The following is a 21,941-nucleotide window of genomic DNA, read 5'->3' on the forward strand; positions in this document are numbered from 1 at the left end:
TATCTTATTTTAGCTATTTAAAAAGACCCTAGGCTATAATTCCAAAATCGTTTCTGAGGAGACAGGGGTCCTTTCTCAGATTAGATCCAATCTTTTATTCCTTAAACATTGATTTTTTTCCAAGCCCCTGTCCTTAACCCTCTTTATTACTGGTTCCTCAATAAATTATTTTCTTCTTATGGTTGTAATTGCCAGCTGTATGACTTCCAAGTTTACATTACCAAAAGGAGCTATCATTGTCCCTACATGCCTGGATGTTCAAAGAATACATTCTGTTGTGTCTTCCTGCTACCTAAAGCTTAACAACCTTTATTGTAAAAAACAACAACGACAACAACAACCAAAAAAAAACCCAGCTTATTTCTTAGTAAAAAGCTTTCATTCTTTCTACTTGCTAGTAATATAAAAGGTATCACCATTACTTCTAATCCCAAGGCTTGCAGTTTCCCCTCATTTCCAATTAGGCATACCACTCTACAGGTTAATTTCCAACACTAGTCTCTACTTTGACATTTGGTCCCATCTGTACTTCCACATACCTGCTTTACATCTCCCATTGGATGTCCCAGAGGTGTTGTAGGTTCACTGTGTTCCCAATTAAGTTTTTATACATCCATTCCCTTAAATATAGGTCTTCCTGGCCGAGCGTGGTGGCTCACGCGTGTAATCCCAGCACTTTGGGAGGCCGAGGCGGGCGGATCACGAGGTCAGGAGATCGAGACCATCCTGGCTAACACGGTGAAACCCCGTCTCTACTAAAAAAAAAAAAATACAAAAAAGTTAGCCGGACGTGGTGGCAGGCGCCTGTAGTCCCAGCTACTTGGGAGGCTGAGGCAGGAGAATGGCGTGAACCCGGGAGGCGGAGCTTGCAGTGAGCCGAGATCACGCCACTGCACTCCAGCCTGGGCCACAGAATGAGATTCTGTCTCAAAGCAACAACAACAACAACAACAACAACAACAACAACAAAAACAGGTCTTCCCCAGTGTTCTGAATCTCAATGAATATCAGCAATGTTCTGTCGAGAGAACACGACAGACATACAGGGAATGTTCTTGTCCCCAAGAATCAAAATAGTGACAATAAATATTTAACATTTTATTCCTTTTTTTCATGCCCCTCACTTCTTTCTGCCAGTTTGTTATATTCTGCCAGACATCGTTTTAAAAATTTAATAATTTTGGACTTATTTTCTTAATGTTTGCAAATGTAGTCTGTCTTTCAGTTGCTTTAATGATTTATGTTTTGATTACTCCTTGTTTCTACTTTTAAATTTTTCTTAATATGTCATTGTAAGATATGAATATAGTACACTTAACAGATAATAACTAAGTCCTGAGGTAGAGGCCTGTCTCTGCTATAACTGGCACAGAAAATGGTTCACTGTTGGTCTTAAGAGAATCCCTATAGTGCACTTTTGCTTCCAAAAAAACCCTTTAAGAATATTTGGAATGTTGTGTCTAAGAAATGGTCTATATAATGACACCTTGTGGACATCAAAAAAATAAATAATTTAAAAGATATATGGCAAAACTTACTAAATACTTGTGAAGAGACATTGTTATTATTCGTTATGTGTAATTATCGTTTCAGGTTCTAGCTCCTTTGAATCTCAAAAAATGGATCGTCCTTCTATTTCTGTTACCTCTCCCATGAGTCCTGGAATGTTGAGGGATGTCCCACAGTTCTTATCAGGACAACTTTCAGTATGTAGTCATTACATTTACTCTTCTTTTTGGAATATCAAATAGTGTTTTTAAAATATGATGCTTGTTTTTTACAAACCAAGTTATTCCTAGAACATAATTGTGCTTTTAACCTCCCACTTTCTCATTCTTTTAATTTTTGAAATCCAATTTTGATTATTTATCATACTGCTTCATTTATTAAGAGTTAGATTTACTGAAATTTAATAAAAGTTACATTTTGTAAAGGTACCTAAACTTTTTTATGTTAGTAATTATAACAAAATTCAAGTTCATAATTTTTGCTCTATACCTTAAGATGACTATAAATTGTCATAGATTTTTAAGAGAAATAAAAATGTTGCATTATATAAAGATGGTATTTCAGATAAAAGTAAACATGTATTCTTCACTGCTTTTCAACTTTAAGGATATTTGGTGTCAGCTCATAGTAATCATTGGAGTTGAATATTGCTATGAAATAAAATGATACTTGAGATATTTTTGTCAATAGACAAAATGAAATAGAGAAATATATAATGGATTGCTAAATACTTCAGATAACTTTGCACATTAAGTGATCCCTGATTTGAACATTTTAAAATAAAACTTAAATATTCATTTATGAATTTTATATTGTGTTGATATTAGAGAAACTTTACAAATCTAAGTCTTTACTTTTTATTCGTTTGTTCTGTTGTAATTCCCTCATTAAACCATTTTAAAATAGTGAAATAATAAATTTATTGTTATATATTAGAAAAATACAGGTTAATATTACCAGTATTGTTGGTGATTACTAAACTTGAAGTTTCATGAGTATTAAAAAGCTATTTAGGTTGTCAAAATTCAGACCTTGAGTTTTGGATTAAAAAAAAGTTACAGTTAAAAACTAAATTATTTGAGGCTGATATTTTAAGCCCAAAAAAGATAGCTTTTTGTTAAATTAGCTATGAAATTTCTCCTTTGGTTTTTTTTGGGGGGTGGGTGGGGAGGAAAGGGTAGTATTTGATTTTTCTGAAGTATTTTCATTAATTAAAAGGAGTTATAGGAAGTATATGCAAAAAGGAAAAAAGTTCATTTGAAGTTATTAAAAAAATCATTAGACATGTCTTTTTTAGAATGATTTTGACCATAAAGGTGACAATAACAGAAAAGTTATGTAAGGAATATGTGATGCTATTAGGAGATTGTAAATGTTCCACTAAAATATATTTCTTCCTTTATTATCTTTTTTCCTTTGTATTTCATAAACAGAGTGAACTTTTTCATTTGAGGCCAGTGGTCTTTTTTCAAGTCTACAAAATAAGTAGCATCTTTCTACTTATTCTTACATATATCGACAGCCCATATGTTGTCATTTATAGTTACAAATGTGTATTTTCTTCTACTATACTATAAAATGCTAATAAATGTTGTTTCTTATTATGGATCCATTTCAATAGTTCGTCCTTAAATAATGTTTTTGGGGCTGGATGATCCCAGTCCATAAATAAAACTGTGTGTGTGTGTGTGTGCGTGTCTGTCTGTCTGTGTCTGTGTGTATGTATAGTTTGCTTGAGTTGGTAAAGAAGGAGTGGAAGTTAGATTTCTATAATAAGTAAGTATCACTTTGTTATCTCATTTGAATCCCAAGGTCTTATTACAGATTGGACTAGGAGGGGAGGATGAGAAGCATAGGTCAGGGATTTAGACAAATTTCAAATTCAACTATTTTTCTTCATGGTTCAAAATTAATATGGTAAAAGGTACATCTGTTAAATATTTGGGGGAAATATAAACGTAGAAGTTTCACTTCTAAATTTATGTATAATGATGTAAAGTTATAGTCTTTAGATTTATAAGTGATTTTGTAATTTAAAATGTGTACTATTTTCTCCTTTTCTTATGACTTGGAAGGAATATGTTCCACTATGATATTAGTAGTAAAACTTTTAGCTGTATATGTTTTGAAATTGTTCACACATATACCCATACCCCACCCACATATATAAAAAATATTGGTTATAAATATACTGCATATTTATTGTGGGAAATCTGGAAAGTACAGAAAATTAATAAGACATAAAATCACCTATAATCCTGACACTGAAATATAACCATTCACTACATATAAATTTTTAAACAAAACTAAAAAGAAATACTCTTTTGAATCCTGATTTTTCTCTTAGTAATATTGTGGACTTTTTCCTGTCCTTAAAAATTCCTCTTAAAATTGTTTTAATAGCCATTTTAATACTTCATTGTAACCTAAATCACTATTATAGGTTATCTTGCTTGTTTCTAACTTATATTTTTATGAATAATGATACCGTGGAAATCCTTGAATATAAATCTGGAATATTTTTGTTAGGACAAAATTCAATTGTCAGAATAACCTTCCAGAAATAAAATTACAATATAAAAGGCAAAGGAAAATTTTAGGATTCTTGAAATCTATTTTCACATTTTTCCTTCAGAAATGATTTTACCTAATTAAACTCCAATCATCTACTTAAGAAATATATGTTAAGTTTTGACCCCCACATCAGGTATAGTGCTAGTCACTGCAAACACAAGTTTTTACCTTCATGTAATTTATGAATTTTATTCTTATATTTTTGCATCCAGGAAAACATAACTAAGATGCTATCTTGTATATAATAGTTCCCTTTATATTTAATCCTGTCTCTATCAGCCTGGAGACAATTTTGATTTGCTCTAATGATGTAGAGGTTGGAAAAATATATCTACATATATCAACCCTAAGGAAAACTAGGAAGTCATAAACCAACATGACAATTCCTTTTTCCTTCTTTTCTACCTTTGGACATTTTTGCTTTTGGTTAGTTTTTACTTGGGCCCATACTTCACTTACAAAATTATGAAACTGCTAATGCCTGAGAACAATGATAATTTCTATAGTATGTGAGCTGACCTTCCTAATATTCTGTCAGTTCATGTCTCAAATAGAAAATATATACATATAATATCATTCTCAAAGGAGGTGATTATAAAAAAACATGTAATGTAAATTCGTTGTTTACATTTTCATGCTCAAGGCTGTTGATTTTTTTAAATGTATGCAATTTATTTTTTCTCCATGCTTGAATTGTCCTGCTGCTTATTATTCTAGAGCATAACAGTGAAAATGCCATTAATGTATTTGGTGAAGAAAATCAGCATGAGTTCAGGTTTGTGCCAAGTAGGCTGTTTGTTAGCATTTTCACTGACAGCACTCCCTTATTAGGACTCCATTTTTAATATGTGTTCTTCCAGAATTTAGCAGTTTTTTCCTTCAGTGGATTACTTTTGTAGTTCTTAATAGTTTTAATTAGTTTGTAGTCTTTGGCTAGTTTTATAACAGGGCGTTATAAGAAAATATAGCTTTCAATTATTTTCGAAGTGAGAAAAGGCTCAGAATTCTCTTTCTGTGGGAACGTATTACACAGTTGATACTATTGATAATCATATTTTATTTCATTCACTTCATGATCTGTGGTTGATTTACGGTTGCAGTGTTTTTCCAAGTTACTTTTAAAAATATCTTTTGACTCCATTTTAAGTAAATATTACAAATATCCGTTTTATATGCCCATTTAAAAGGAATACATAATTTAAGGAGAGGTATGTGTCCTTTCTATCTCCCTAGAAACTCCATAGCCTTTTAAAAACTTTCTATAAATGACAGGTTTTTTTGAGCTTTTATCTTTTACATTTCATTGTCATAACTTTGTTATTCTGAAAGTATTGTATGAAAGGAATGTTCTAAAGATAGTAGTGCAATTAATAGTGGAAAGTGACATTAAAAATGCAAAATGAATTGTGGGGTACAAATTCAGATTCTTCATTTGTATGAAGCCTGAATTGTTATAGAGATCATCAGGTCTCTCATGCTTACAATAAATGAATTAATAGTAATTACAAATTACAGTGAGACACATAGTAGTTTGCCATCCCTATCTGAAATATCCATAGAGACAGAAAGCAGTGGTTATTAATGGACAGCGAGATGGAAAAGTAGGGAGTGATTACGTAAAGTTCAGAGTGTTCTGGGATGATGAAAATATTTTGAAACTGGAAGGAGGTGGTGATTCCACAGAATTCTGAACACAGTAATTGCCACTGAATTGTATACTTTAAAATAGTCAGTTGTATGTTTTGTGAATTTTACCTTAATTTAAAAAATATTGTCAACGCAAAAATATATTTTTATAGCCATATTTAAAATATAAACTCATGGGTGAAGATTAGGTGTAAATTGCCATAGGTTTCAGAAGGTTGATTTCAGAAGTCTGTGAGATGCATGTCTGAGTTCATTTTAGAACATGAAAAAATGTTTGCTTTTAAAGGATTAATTTATTTGAAAGTATTTCTTTTAAAGTGAATCTTTTATTTTATGACATAATATTTACTTGTAAAAATATTCTGTAACGTTAATATTTTTGGTCTAAAACAAAACAGGTAGGAAGACAGGGGAAATAAAATGTATTTCTAAAGTACCTTGTTTAGTCCCTTTCTTCAACATGCCAAATTTCTCTATGAATTTCATATATCCCCTCTGTCATTTGCTAAAGCATTATAATAGCCTGTGGTTATGCCAATAGACATCAGTAACACACTCCACATCTGAATATTTCTTTCTTCCTTTGGGAATATTTCCACATAAAAAGGAAGACAGCTTAGATTTGAAACTGCCTTAGTTTTGAAAGAGACAGAGACAGAGAGAGAGAGATTGAGAGAGAGAGAAAGATGACTCATGACTGAATGACAGTCTGCTTTGAAGTCTGCTTTCCTTTGGGTTTTAGATTTATGTCTTAAATAAACGTGTCTGTTCAATGCCAACTGAATTGAGCAAAAGTACTCCTAGTACTCATTATCTGTTTCCAATTAGCAGTGGAAAGAGAGAAGCCTTTAACTATTTATGATTTTGAAGTAGACAAGAGAGACATCCATAAGAAATGTGAGGAATGGGATGGAATCTTGGTGATAGAAGCAGAATTAAATGCCTTGAAATCCATTCCCAAACCTGATTATGTTCTGATTAACTGTTGGAATGCCTAATAAAGGCACAACATTCTGATTATTGTGATGTCTTTTGGAAACTGTTTCAACATGAAAACAAAAGTCAGTAAGAGAAAAGAAATTTGATTTGATTCTGAGAATTTGATTTAGTTATTTAATTAGAACTGGGTTATATTTTCTGTCTTTACACTATCTTGCTTTTTGTTTGAGTATGGGCAAGTATGACTAGCCCTTTTCTGTGTTTCCTCATCTACAAACTGTGAGTAGAAGCAACTACCTCATAAGGTTGTTGGAAATACCATGAGGCAATAAACTTACAATAAACTGTCAATAAAGGCTTGGAAAAGTATAACGAACTGTATAAGCAAAAAGAAACAAGATATTGTCATTAATAGGTGTGATTAGCAATAAGCAGTGTTATCTTGAGTGATACATAATAAATATCTGATGATGGTGTTTCAATACTAGAACCTGATAGGGATTCACCAAGTATGAATCAACTAATTAGTCCAACGTATTTCTGCACATTTTTATTTTAATGTGTTTATTCTTTTAAGAAATTCTAAAGCCAACTTGGCTAATAGTTTTTGGACTTTGGGTAGACATACTTTGGAGAAGTCACACAATTACTTCCACAGATGGCTTTTCACTAATAACTCTGTAATACATTTTCAACTAACTTCTTTTTGCACTATTCTATTTTTTATGTAGTGTGTTTAAGGATAAAATATGAAATTTATTGATTCTTGGGTTATGCTTATAATCATTCTTTCAAAGTACATGAGCCCAAATATATTATTTTATATCCGGTCTTAATTCTTGTTATGTGAACTACATTTGAAAAATTGGATTATACAAATTCTAATATTTTGTATAGTTTTTAATGTTTTTTGGCATTGGACAAAATTAATTTATTCATCACACTGAAGTACTTAATTTTGATAAATATTGTCATGGAAAAATTGTATTTAAGGGATAGTTGTATGTGTTTGTTTTTACTTTTGGTCTTTTAGTTCCAGCGTGTTGTCCTTTTTGGTTTTGTTTTATTGCTTTTTTCTTTAATTTTGCTTACCAGAGCCAAAGCCTTAGTAGAAGAACAACGCCTTTTGTTCCTAGGGTTCAGGTAAAGGCCTTGTCTGCCTGATAGAAACTAAAGTTGTGTTTAACCCTATTTGTATGTTTTTGGAAAATGCGTTAGTAGGAAAACTTTTTTTGGTATGTTGCTCCAAATCACATTATTGACTTTCAAATCATTTTATTAGCCAGCTTGTAAAATTTTGCATGGGGATTAGAATATTGAATAAAAATTTAAAGAGACAATCTTTGTTAGTGATTTTATATGATAAACTAAATATTAAACCTTATAGATTTCAAAATGGCATTTAATGTAGATTTAATGTAGATTCTACATATATATGACATTTACGGAAATAGCTAATTTTATACTGTTGATATTTTCCTTTATTACACTAAGGTTGCTGTCTCTTTAAATCACTCATTATGTCACTTAACATCTATATTCTCTTGCATTTTCCAAGTTATAACTCCTTGAGGAGATTGGCAAATAAATTTGTACCTTATTTAAAATATGAATTTTACACATATTATATATAAGGTTCAGTTTTTGGAAAGTATTTTGCTTTGAAAGAACAAAATTATAATCCAAATAAAATAAGTTGGATTTATTTTGTTAATATTTTGCCATTGTTTTATTTAATTTTATGTAATACTTGGGTACAAGTTGTTTGCCTCTTTTCATTAGGAAACCCTTATATGGTAAAGTAATGGCAATATAGTTTTTTTTAAGTAGTATTATGCTCTCCTTGCTTTGCTGCATGTTGTTTTTAAAAAATTTGTTGCTTCTGAGTAATGCTTATTTTGTTTAAATTTTTAAAATTAAATTATTCTTGTTAATATTATACAATATAAAATATTTACCTATGCTGCTTAGGTCCTACTTAGGAAAATTAAAAAGTTACATGCTAAAGCCAGAATGAGAAATATTTTAAAACAATTTAAATTATACTAATATTTTTATTAATGAAATTGGGGCTGAACAGGAACTATGTCAGGACCAGAATTGTGAAGATATGTTTGTTATATTTGGGGGAATCAACAGCTATATTTTAAACACTTATTTAAAAAGCACAGATAAGAAATTAAGAATGTTATAAAGTGATGTACCTAATAAAATCTGTTTTGATTATGTGAACTGGATATCTATAAAAAACTTCAATGCAAGTCCTATAATATAAATAAAAATTAGTGCTATATTCAAATACTCAGTTTAAGGCAGTCTATTAAAAGGTGTAATTTTGGTCAAATAATTAGTAAAGTTAAAATGTGCCTATTTGCTATTTAAATTACTTTAATATTTGCACATTTGTAATTTATACTTTAGTAAACTCTAAAATATTATACCAAAAATATGAAAGCCATATGTTTACTCTGTATGAGAAATTGATAATATTAGTAACTGATAATATTCAGGTTTTCCATGGCATAAGGAAATCTGAAAAGAATACTCTGTATCAGACTTTTGAAATATATATCTCAAATGCTAGTTTTAATGATTTTAAAGGAGAAAAAATATTGATGGTGGAGATGGCAACAAGTACTTAGTTTAACCCCCCAAAAGGTTCTCATAGAAATCAATAATTTGCTCTAATAATTTTTAGTTTATTCTCATAATAATTATTATTTGTTTCTTAAATGTAACATTTATTGGAAATAAATTGCAGAATTTTTTTTTCCTTTGAGGTGCTTAATATTCATGTTATGACCCTCAGAGAAAGCTTTTTAATGTCTCAGAAAAAATGAAGCCATAAACTCTTTAAAACTGGTGAAAATAGAGAATACCATAGAAATCAGTTGGGTTTTTGTCACACATTTAGAACCATGATACTATCTATAACACCTCTTTGATCTCATATACAATTAAACACTCCTGCATTTCTTTCTTTCTTTTTCACTTATGTCTTTTGCCAGAAGAATAGTCTCTTTTTTGCCCGTTTTTCTTATCTGTATCTATGTTCTAATATTATTAGACAAGCAAATATTTGAACTGTTTTCCTTTAGTATTTTGGAGACTTTTTTCTTCAAGTTGTTAATCTCTTAATCTAAGGCAGTGGTTCTCAAATTTTAATGCACTTGAGGATCACCAGAGGACTTGTTAAAATCCAACTTCCAGGGCCTCATTCTGATTCAGTAGGTGAGAAGTGGGCCCCAGGAATTTATAACTTTATAATAAATAAGTGAGATAATACTGACATGGAAAGTTTATTAATCACAATTTGAGAAATACTTGTCTAGGGTCTATTTTTGTATTTAGCAGCTAAATTGGTAACTATAATTTAAACAATTTGGATATTTCTTACTCTTATTCCTATAAAAGGGCTGATTCCATTTGGCAAAAAAAAAGATAGAAATAATTTTATATACTTTTTTGGGCTGTCAGTTTACCTTTTCTGACTCAAAAGTTGCTCGGTGTCTCATGCTCTAGGATATGAAGTGAGGGACTCGACAAAGCTATGTTGGAATTGGAACTGAACTGCCAGTGTTTCATGTATAACCAGTAGTGATTTTTAACTGTTATTCTCAAGTTCCAAATTTCTGTCCATTTCAGCCTCAACATAGTGGTTAGGTATGTGCTGAGTTCTGGGCCAAGATATGGATCAGAGCCGTAATTATCATAGATCCTGACATAGAATCAGACAGCTAGGTGTGCAGGTGTGAGGTATGTGTGTGGGAGGTGATAACTGTTAAATCAAGTGAATTCAGCAGTTGGATATGAAGTTCCCTTCCCTAATTATGGCACAGGGAAATTGTTCTCATTTTCTTATCTCAAATAATAAAATGTACTCTTTTATCCTAAGGATATTATTCATCAACTTCACAAAAGAATGAGACTTAATGTCTGAATAAGGAAAAATTTTAAAGATGAATTCATTATCATTTTAAGTTCAAACTGAAGGAATCTATTCACTAAAGCTACTAGTAAATCTCTTTTGCCTATAATATTTTAAATGTTTTTAACTGTGAAACAACATAAAACATTTACTTGAAAATTCCCTATGAATGTTATATAAACAGGATACTATCTATACTCAATTCATTTTGAGCACTTATTCTGAACTCAGTATTGTAGGGGAACCAAAATGAACTAGTGATTCTTGCATAAGTAAAGATACAGATCAGTCATTGTATATAAAGTCCTTAATTATGATAATGTAATTATTTGCATGTTAATAAGCAATCACATTAAGATAATAAAAAGCCCACATGCTTGATCAGTCAAACTGAAATGTCTGAATCATTCTTTTATTCATTGAAGTTATTATAGTATATCCTTTTATTTTAACTAGCCACAATTTACTAAGTAAAGTTTATATTCTGCGCTAATGTTATTGTAAGAGAATGGGGTGAAGATTGGAAAAGTAAACATTGTGTTTGTGTAGTAAATGTTTGAATTGATAAATGAATATTTTTGCTTTTCAGATAAAACTATGGTTTGACAAGGTTGGTCACCAATTAATAGTTACAATTTTGGGAGCAAAAGATCTCCCTTCCAGGGAAGATGGGAGGCCAAGGAATCCTTATGTTAAAATTTACTTTCTTCCAGACAGAAGGTAAGGATATAAAACAAAATAAATGTTCTGGAAAATAAATGAGAAAATGTTCATAGCAATGGGTATTTCAATTCTGTATCATTTATTGGTATCATACTAGTGAGATATGTGAAGTTTAACATAAACGTGGTGTTCTTAGGAAACAAAATAGTGACAGTAAATAAGATTTTTTAAAACTCATGTCGTATATGTGATTTTGAATATTAATTTTAGGCATGTGTGTATTATTTCTTGTATATATTTTCATTATTCAAAATCATTAAAAGTTATGCTTCCTAAAATCAAATTTTTAACACAAAGTATAGAATCAAAAAGCTAAAATACTAGAATTTTTAGTCAAAAATACTAGCTTTTTTAGTAAAAAAGCTAAAAATACTACTAAAAAGTACTCATTTTAATACAATTTCTACTTCCTCTTACCAAGATATTATTTCTCTCTATTCTATAAATTTAACAAGTTGTTTTGTATCATCACCTTATATCGTCAAGAAAACTTACCACAAGTCCCAGAATCACCTTCTTCAAGCATTATTTGTTTTGTGACTCTTCTAATCAATATAAATGGTATTGTTCTACCCTTATTTTTTTTTCTTTTTGTTCTACCCTGATTTGATTGGAGAAATATTTTATCTGAAAACAAATCTAATCACTCTGAATTTCAGGCATATAAAAAATAAAAGAGACTATTCAATAGGCATCATGAAAAAAGAAAGAAGGAATAATACCAGTTACCTTTCCCCAATTATCTGTCTGCATCCCTGCCTCCCACGGCAGAGTGCTCTCAAGATCTCGTTATTTTTTCTCAGGTTGAAAGTGGATAGGCACAGATGTGATGTTAAATATGTTTATACGCTTTTGGAATCTCATTGATTTAGTTATTTAGTTCAAGTAGAAAGTCAAGGTTGAGTTGGGTACCAAAGTGTCACCTGAACAACAATCTCAGCAAAGAAAAGGACAAAAGAATAGACAATGAACAAAGGCTTTGCATTTTATTTGATACATATTTTGAAGTCAAAGCTGTATATCAGATTCTTCAGGATATATCAAGATGCCACAACATCAAAAGTTATTAGAAACTGTTTGCTATATAATTTTATCTTATAAAGTTTGATTAAGAAAGCTGTTTTTAACAATTTAGGTTGTCTTTTGGAGAGAGATACATGTGGAACTATAAGGGAAGAGGTCATCCATAATCATCTATGCTTTTGTGCACATTACTTAAGTTTCTACTTACTCAAAACTTTAAAGAGAAACATATTTTTAAGATGATTAAAGTCTTGCAAATTACTGAATTTCTTTCGTGACTATTTTTGCTTAGTTTTATTTTTATGTAACCCCTCTTTCTGGATTCTGACCAGATAGAGCTAAAATGGAAGCTCTTCTAGGCTGGGTGCAGTGGCTCATGCCTGTAATCACAGGATCACTTGGGGTGAGGAGTTCAAGACCAGCCTGAGCACCGTAATGTGACCCTATCTCTATGGCCGGGTGTGGTGGCTCATGCCTGTAATCCCAGCACTTTGGGAGGCCGAGGCGGGTGGATTACCTGAGGTCAGGAGTTTGAGACCAGTCTGGCCAACATGGTGAAACACTGTCTCTACTAAAAATACAAAAAATTGGCCAGGTGCGGTGGCTCATGCCTGTAACCCCAGCACTTTGGGAGGCCGAGGTGGGCAGATCACGAGGTCAGGAGATCGAGCCCATCCTGGCTAACAAGGTGAAACCCCGTCTCTACTAAAAAATACAAAAAGTTAGCCAGGCGTGGTGGCAGGTGCCTATAGCCCCAGCTACTCGGGAGGCTGAGGCAGGAGAATTGCTTTAACCTGGGAGACAGAGGTTGCAGTGAGCCGAGATCGCACCACTGCACTCCAGCCTGGGCAACAGATCGAGACTCTGTCTCACACACACACACACACACACACACACACACACACACACACACACACACAATTAGCCAGGAGTGGTGGCAGGTGCCTGTAATCCCAGCTACTTGGGAGGCTGAGACAGGAGAATTGCTTTAACCTGCGAGGCAGAAGTTGCAGTGAGCTGAGATTGCATGCGGCATTGCACTGCAGCCTGACAACAGAGCAAGAATCCATCTCAAATAAAAAAAAGAGTAAAAGATGAAATGGAAGCTCTTCTTAACCAGTCCTTTATATTCCAGATGTAGTATTTTTTATCTTTTGTCAACACCAAGGAATGTGAGAGGCATTTGAGTGTTTCCTTCTGAGATTCTTTCTTAGCTGAGTTCCTTGTTATTTATCAGGAATTTGAAGATTCTTTAGATAAATTTTATAGCTTACTTTATTGATTAGGTTGTGTCAAGGTTTCATCTGTAATAGTGAAAAGAATTCTCTGCCTAACTCAGAAAGTTACATTATCATCTTAACAATTTTTTTATTTGTGGTTGACACAAGTTTTTACACATTAATAAAGGATTGTTTGTGCTTTTGTTATGAATTATTAATTTTTTTGATAATTTTTCTGAAAGAAATACTTGAACAAGTAAACAGAAAACAATTGATGCCTTTTTATTGATGAGTCTTTTTAGAGGGGCCAGGGAGACTACATAGAAGAAATCTAGTATAGAATTTCAGTTAAGCCATGTGAAAATTATTTTCTAGGTAATGTACTGTGTACTCTAAAAAATAACTGGGCTTGTTTTATACTCTTTTTTTATATCTTGAAGTTAGTTACTAGTTCAAATATATTTCTTCTTCTAATTTTAAGTAAAAACATCAAGTGTTTGCATGCTGTTACTAAATTACGTTTAATGGAAACCAAAGTCCTAGTAACATGAAAATACATTTTTAAAAAAGGATTAGGTTGGATTTTATTTTTTAAAAAAAGTTAACTACCTTCTCAGCAATTTGATGATTCATTAAAAGATCATTTATTTTATTATAATTAGGCTTTTATTTTAAAATGATCTCTATAGCATGCTTATTGATCTTAGTGTTTAAATATTTTTAGCAACTTTTCAGTGTTTGACTTATGCAGTATGCTTTGATTCTAAAGGCTTTATTTATACTTCTAGAGAAAGTAAAACTCATTTTTTTAACTTGCTGAAGATAAGGTTATTTTTCATAGTTCTTTTTGTGAATTGGTGCTTGGGTACATACTAAATTGCCTTATTAAATTGTAATCATATATAACTTATAAGAAACTTCAGAGATTGTCTATTCCTCTTCCTATCCAATATAGAAATCCTGTCTAAAATTTTCATTCTTTATCTGAGAACTTTTTTCTGTCCTTACGAGGAAGTTCATGACTTACTTTTCTTTTTCCTTTCAGATTTTGATATAAACCATTCTTTTTTTTTTTTTTTTTTGAGACAGAGTTTCACTCTTTTTGCCCAGGCTGGAGTGCAATGGCACGATCTCGGCTCACTGCAACCTCCACCTCCCGGGTTCAAGCAATTCTCCTGCCTCAGCCTCCCTAGTAGCTGGGATTACAGGCACCTGCCACCGTTCCTGGCTAATTTTTTGTATTTTTGGTAGAGACGGGGTTTCACCGTGTTGGCCAGGATGATCTCAAGCTCTTGACCTCGTGATCCACCCGCCTCGGCCTCCCAAAGTGCTGGGATTACAGGTGTGAGCCACCACCCCCAGCCAGATAAACCATTCTCAAATTAGATAGCAAGGCTCTGGTTAAATACTTTCATCCTGGCCTTCGTGGAAGGAACTTTATCTTTTGACAGGGTCTCAGAATTCATTCTTCGTCAATGAAATATGAGTAGATGTTAAATAAATATTTGTTAAAGCTATAAACGAAAGGAGGGAGAGAAAGATCATACATCACAGTCCTTGTTTCAGATAAGTTATTCCCATACACATTATCACTTCTTTCCATGTATAGAGATAAAATCTCCTACATGGGTTTGCATTGTCATTTTTCTGCCAATGCCTTCGTGGTTAATAAAGCTACATTGCATGTTATCTTTTCCATGTGTATTAGCAAAATTCATTATTAATTAGTGTATTTAAAGTCATCTTTCTGCCATGTTATATATGTGTGCTCTGGAAACATATAATACCTCTTCATCATTCAAGTAAAATCTACATTAAACTTAAAATTCCAATGAGAAGAAGTTGCATTACATCCCAATTTCAGAAACAGTTCTACCCCTTCTTTGTTCTCTCTCCTCCCTGTTTCCCAAAACTCTTGGAACTGTGTTGTGCTGAGATAATTTGTAGCAGTTGATACTGTTCTAATTGGAGCTTGTCTGTCATTTTAAATAGTTCTCTTAGGTAGCTTAAATTGTATTTTCTAGAAAATTGTATTCCTATCCAGCCAGTGATCCTGTCTAATAAGCAAGAGTAATGATCTCCAAATAGGTTGGATGTACCCTAGGTGATATATAGGATAATCCTTTCATGGTCAGGAAGAAATATTTGAATGTTTAAAAATTTTTATTTTATTATTTTTGGTTTCTGTTTTAGTATATTTCCCAATATGGACAATATATTAGTATAACAGTATGGTAACACATGTACAGAAATATACAACGAAAAAGAACATGAAAACCTCTGAGCTGGCAATCCCATTTATTGGGATGGTTATCTTGCATTTTCAACCCACATTGTGGTGACTAGCTCAAGTAGACATAAATGTACAGTGTTTTAAAATACCAGATGTATGTCAAATAAATATGAATTTCTTATATTTAAAAAAGTATCTTTATAAAAAATAAATTATCATTGGGCATTAGCTAGAACTTTATAGATAAGAAGTTGTGAATATCACAATTTACTCATCTTTTTGTAACATGACTTCTGTAGTTTAAGTGAATAGTATATGTAATGTTACTGGTTAATTATCATTTAGAAGATTTTCAATAGGGTGATATTTTTAAAAAATTATGGAGTTAAGATTCTCAAGTCTGGTTTTATTTAGATTTTGAGAAATATTCAGTTTTCAATAATATGTCATGGAAAAAATTTAACATTTATTGAAACATTGCTATTATTGTCATACCTATAAAGTGTGATATAGTATACACCTTAAAATTTTCATAATAATTTTAAAGGTTATAACATTTGCAATGTATGATAATTTTATGGTAAAACTTCGCCTGACTTGTCTCCTGAGAAATTTTAAATTAAAAAATTTTAGGACAAAACTTATAGTTCTATGTAAGTTCATAATTCATTGTTTTTTTCCATAGTGATAAAAACAAGAGAAGAACTAAAACAGTAAAGAAAACATTGGAACCCAAATGGAACCAAACATTCATTTATTCTCCAGTCCACCGAAGAGAATTTCGGGAACGAATGCTAGAGATTACCCTTTGGGATCAAGCTCGTGTTCGAGAGGAAGAAAGTGAATTCTTAGGCGAGGTATCTGGAGTTGTTTTAAAGTTTATGCTATTCATGTTATCCTGAATACTTTTATTTATATAACTGTCAGTATAATTTCATTTGTAGAATAGGCCGGGCATGGTGGCTCATGCCTGTAATCTCAGCACTTTGGGAGGCCGAGGCGGGCGGATCACGAGGTCAGAAGATTGAGACCATCCTGGCTAACATGGTGAAACCCCGTCTCTACTACAGATACAAAAAAAAATTAGCCGGGCATGGTGGCAGGCGCCTGTAGTCCCAGCTACTCGGGAGGCTGAGGCAGGAGAATGGCGTGAGCCCGAGAGGCAGAGGTTGCAGTGAGCCGAGATTGCGCCACTGCACTCCAGCCTGGGTGACAGAGCGAGACTCTGTCTCAAAAAATAAATAATTAAAGATAAATAAATAAATAAATAATAGATGTAGAATATCTGCAAAGGTAGGCACAATTTCTTTAATGGAATGTATTTCAGCTGCTGCTTTAGGACAAACGTTGATACTATAGAAAACAGTGGTTCTACGTATTCTGACAGTTTTTACATGTCAGTTCTTATTTTAGAACTCTCAGTGTTGAATGATAAAAGGTTTGTATTTCACAAATATATTGCTTTGTTTTATAGTGATATGTATAAATCTTGGTAGTTTACTGAACAGACCGTACCACTAATAAGTAGTTAAACCATTTATTTATGAATTATTTTCAAGCCCTACAATGTAACAGGCACTGTGCTATAGACTGAGCCTTCAAAGGTAAATAAGGAGTGTTACTTACTTCAAGGAATTTACAATTCATTGGTGATACAGACACATGAATAGCAATTAGAATATAACATGCCAATTGATATGAAGAGGAAAATGCAATAGGAATACGTAATTGCTGTGCAGAGGAGGGCAGGTGGTCAAAGGAAGTCTTCACAAAGAGAGAGGAATTTAGCAAATTCAAGGGGAGTGAAATTCCTGCAGAGGAAATAAGAAGGCATCAGGGTGAGGAGATCTTGGTCAATTGCATTGAAATTGGAAGGGAATATGGTAAGAAATGAGGTTTGAGGCTTAAACTGAGACCAGGGCATGTCCCTTAATATATAAACAAATTTGGATTTATCTGATCGATAATAGGAACCAATGACTAATAACCAATTCTCTCTTTCCCTTCTCTATGGAGTCTTGCTTTGTCACAGTGGCACAGTCATAGCTCACTGCTCCCTCAAGCTCTTGGGCTCAAGTAATTCTTCTGCCTCAGCTTCCCAAGTAGCTGGGGCTACAGGCACCCACCCCCATGCCCAGCTAATTTTGTTTTTTTGTAGGGATGGGGTCTCATCATCTTGCCCAGTCTCATATTTTCTTTAAAAAGAAAATGGTTCGATTGTACTTGAGAAAAGTATTTCCAGCTGTAATGTGGAGAATGATTGAAGAGGGGCAAGATGGGAAGCAATTATCCAGCTATTAGCATGCTAAGTTACTCACTTTCAGCCTTTTTCAGTGTGGTTGGTATATTAATTCATTTTCACGCTGCTGATAAAGACATACCCGAGACTGGGAAGAAAAAGGGATTTAATGTACTTACAGTTCACATGGCAGAAGGCAAGGAGGAGCAAGTCACGTCTTACATGGATGGTGGCAGGCGAAGAGAGAGAGAGATTGTGCAGGGGAACTCCTCTTTATAAAACCATCAGATTTCGTGAGATTTATTCACTATGAGGAGAACAGCATGAGAAAGACCCACCCCCATAATTTGATTACCTCCCACTGGGTCCTTCCCACGACACATGGGAATTGTGGAAGTTACAATTCAAGAGGAGATTTGGGTGGGGACACAGCCAAACCATATCATTCCATTCTGTCCCCTCCCAAATCTCATGTCGTCACATTTCAAAACCAATCATGCCTTCCCAATAGTCTCCAAAGTCTTAACTCAGAATTAACTCAAAAGTCCAGAGTCCAAAGTCCAAAGTCTCTTCTGAGACAAGGTAAGTCCTTTCTGCCTATGAGACTGTGTAATCAAAAGCAAGTTAGTTACTTCCTAGATACAATGGGGGTACACGCATTGGGTAAATACAGCCATTACAAATAGGAGAAATTGCCCAAAACAAAGCCCCATGCAAGTCTGAAATCCAGTGAGGCTGTCAAATCTTAAAACTCTAAAATAATCTCCTTTGACTCCGTGTCTCACATCCAGGTCACGCTGATGCAAGAGGTGGGTTCCCATGGTCTTGGGCAGCTCTGCCCCTGTGGCTTTGCAGAGTATAACCCCCCTCCTGGCTGCTTTCATGGGCTGGCGTTGAGTGTCTGTTGGTTTTCCAGGTGCACAGTGCAAGCTGTAGATGGATCTACCATTCTGGGGTCTGGAGGTTGGTGGCCATCTTCTCACAGCTCCACTAGGTGGTGCCCCAGTAGGGACTCTGTACCGGGGCTCTGACCCCACATTTCCCTCCTGCACTGCCCTAGCAGAGGTTCTCCATGAGAGCCCCACCCCTGCAACAAACTTTTACCTGGACATCCAGGCATTTCCATACATCCTCTGAAATCTAGGCAGAGGTTCCCAAATCCCAATTCTTGACTTCTGTGCACCTGCAGGCTCAACACCATGTGGAAGCTGCCAAGCTTGGGCTTGCACCCTCTGACGCCATGGCCCAAGCTGTAGCTTGGCTCCATTTTGTCACAGCTGGAGCAGCTGGGATGCACATCACCAAGTCCCTATACTTGGTGTCACAGCACAGGGACCGTGGGGCCAGCCCACAAAACCATTTCTTCTTCCTAGGCCTCCAGGCCTGTGATGGGAGGGGCTGCCGTGAAGACCTCTGACATGCCCTGGAGACATTTTCCCCATTGCGGATAGGCGATTAACATTTGGCCCCTCATTACTTATGCAAATTTCTGCAGCTGGCTTGAATTTTTCCTCAGAAAATGGGATTCTCTTTTCTATCGCATTGTCAGGATACAAGTTTTCCAAACTTTTATGCTCTGCTTCCCTTATAAAACTAAATGCCTTTAACAGAACCCAAGTCACATCTTGAATGCTTTGCTGCTTCAACATTTGTTCCACCAGATAGCCTAAATCATCTCCCTCAAGTTCAAAATTCCACAAATCTCTAGGGCAGGGGTAAAGTGCCACCAGTCTCTTTGCTAAAACATAACAAGAATCACCTTTGCTACAGTTCCCAAAAAATTCTTCCTTTCCATATGAGAATAACTCAGCCTGGACTTTATTGTCCATATAGCTATCAGCATTTTGGGCAAAGTCATTCAACAAGTCTCTAGGAAGTTCCAAACTTTCCTACATTTTCCTGTCTTCTGAGCCCTCCAAACTGTTCCAACCCCTGCCCATTACCCAGTTCCAAAGCACTTCCACATTTTCAGGTATTTTTTTTAGCAGTGTCTCACTGTACTAGTACCAATTTATTGTATTAGTCGTTTTCATGCTGCTGATAAAGACATTCTCGAGACTGGGAAGAAAAAGAGTTTTAACGGACTTACAGTTCCACATGACTGGGGAGGCCTCACAGTCATGGTGGAAGGCAAGGAGGAGCAAGTCATGTCTTACATGGATGGCAGCAGGCAAAGAGAGAGAGAACTTGTGCAGGAGAACTCCTCTATAAAACAATCAGATCTTGTGAGATTTATTCATTATGATGAGAGCAGCACGAGAAAGACCCACCTCCATTATTCAATTACCTCCCACTGGGTCTCTCCCATGAAACAAAGGTATTGTGGGAGTTAAAATTCAAGATGAGATTTGGGTGGGAACACAACCAAACTATATCAGTTTTTTTTTTTCTGAGTAAATTAAATGGTAATCTCATGGGAAAAACAACAATCTGTAGAAATATTGAAGTGAATGTTGTCAGCTAAGGAACCAAAGAGTGGTAAAACTAAAAACCCTTCTGTATTTCCAGCACTTTGGGAGGCCGAGGGGGGCAGATCACCTGAGGTCAGGAGTTCGAGACCAGCCTGCCCAGTGTGGCAAAACCCTGTCTCTACTAAAAATACAAAAATTAGCTGGGCACAGTGGTGGGCTCCTGTAATTCCAACTACTTGGGAGTCTGAGGCAAGAGAATCACTTGAGCCCGGGAGGTGGAGCTTGCAGTGAGCCAGGATCGCGCCACTGCACTCCAGCCTGGGCGACAGAGTGAGACTCCATCTCAAAAAAAAAAAAAAAAAAAAAAAGCTAAAATCCCTTGTGTGACCTTTGGGAGGAAGGGTCACACAGTTGTTAGGAGCAGAGATTCTGGAGCTAGCTGCCTGGGTTTATATTCCTGGCACTACCACTTCTTAGCCTTGTGTCTTCGAACAAGTTATTTAACCCATCTGTGCTTCGGTTTCTTCTTCAGCCAAGTAGGAATAATACTAGTATGCAACTCAAGGTTAATATGAGAATTAAATAAGTGTGTTGTATTGTGTGTTTGTAATCCTTTCGAACACAGTACCTATAATTTTGAAAATGACTAGAGAAAATTTAGGAAGAATGAAACAACTCCAGGCATGGTGGCTCACACTTGTAATACCAATCCTTTGGGAAGCGGAGACAGGGGGATAGCTTGAGACCAGGAGTCCAAGACCAGCCTGGGTAACATAGCAAGAACCCCATGTCTAAAAATAAATAAAAAAAGAAATTAGCCAGGCATGGTGGTGCATACAGTAGTCCCAGCTACTCAGGAGGCTGAGGTGGGAGAATTGCTTTACCCTAGGAGTTTGAGGCTGCAGTTAGCTATGATCGCACCCCTGCACTCCAGCCTGGGTGACATAGCAAGACCCTGTCTCAAAAACAAAAAATAAAGAATGAAATATTAACTTGGCTGTATTGCTTCTTTACCTCCCTTAGATAAATAGTAATTGATCTTTATGTGGCAGTTCTTGTAAACACAAAGCACAAACACTGTCACTTGCACAACCTCCTAAAAAAATAGACATTCATTTCTACAGACTTATATTTTGGGTAAATTTTAAAAATATTCCTATTATAAAATTTATATTATAATATGGTTCATATTTAAAATCCGTTCTTGTTTTTTTCTTTTCTTGTTTTAAATCTTCAGCAGGATAGTATGATAAATACAGAATTTTAAATAAGACAGGCTGATTCAGTTTACACTTCTTTCACTTACAAGCTGGTGGGACCTTAGACAAGTTCTTTTAACCTTTGTTAGCCTTGGTACTTTTGCTTATGAAAATTAAACAATAAGACGAAGCTAGTAATTTTTAAATAATTATGACAGACAATATGGCACGGTTCTTAATACACAGTAGGCACTTCAATTGTAAGAGTTAATTTTTTTTAACTTTTAAGTTCAGGG

At 34.3% G+C, this 21,941-nt stretch overlaps 1 protein-coding gene across 49 annotated transcripts in view; it reads left to right on the top strand.

The window, feature by feature from the left end:
- Nucleotides 1–21,941, top strand: part of RIMS2 (regulating synaptic membrane exocytosis 2) — a 743,118-nt gene that overhangs the window by 408,653 nt on the left and 312,524 nt on the right. For 33 of the 49 annotated variants that reach the window (XM_034966469.3, XM_055116828.2, XM_024929922.4 and 30 more), the window contains 3 exons: nucleotides 1,594–1,706; nucleotides 11,187–11,317; nucleotides 16,482–16,653. In XM_034966469.3, the coding sequence (XP_034822360.2) occupies nucleotides 1,594–1,706; nucleotides 11,187–11,317; nucleotides 16,482–16,653 (416 nt within the window). Of the gene's footprint in view, nucleotides 1–1,593; nucleotides 1,707–7,764; nucleotides 7,813–11,186; nucleotides 11,318–16,481; nucleotides 16,654–21,941 lie in introns of all 49 variants that reach the window. The other 16 variants (XM_055116819.2, XM_055116823.2, XM_055116825.2 and 13 more) reach the window with 1 other exon arrangement.

Source organism: Pan paniscus, chromosome 7 (genome assembly GCF_029289425.2).
Source record: "Pan paniscus chromosome 7, NHGRI_mPanPan1-v2.0_pri, whole genome shotgun sequence".
Lineage (NCBI taxonomy): Eukaryota > Metazoa > Chordata > Mammalia > Primates > Hominidae > Pan > Pan paniscus.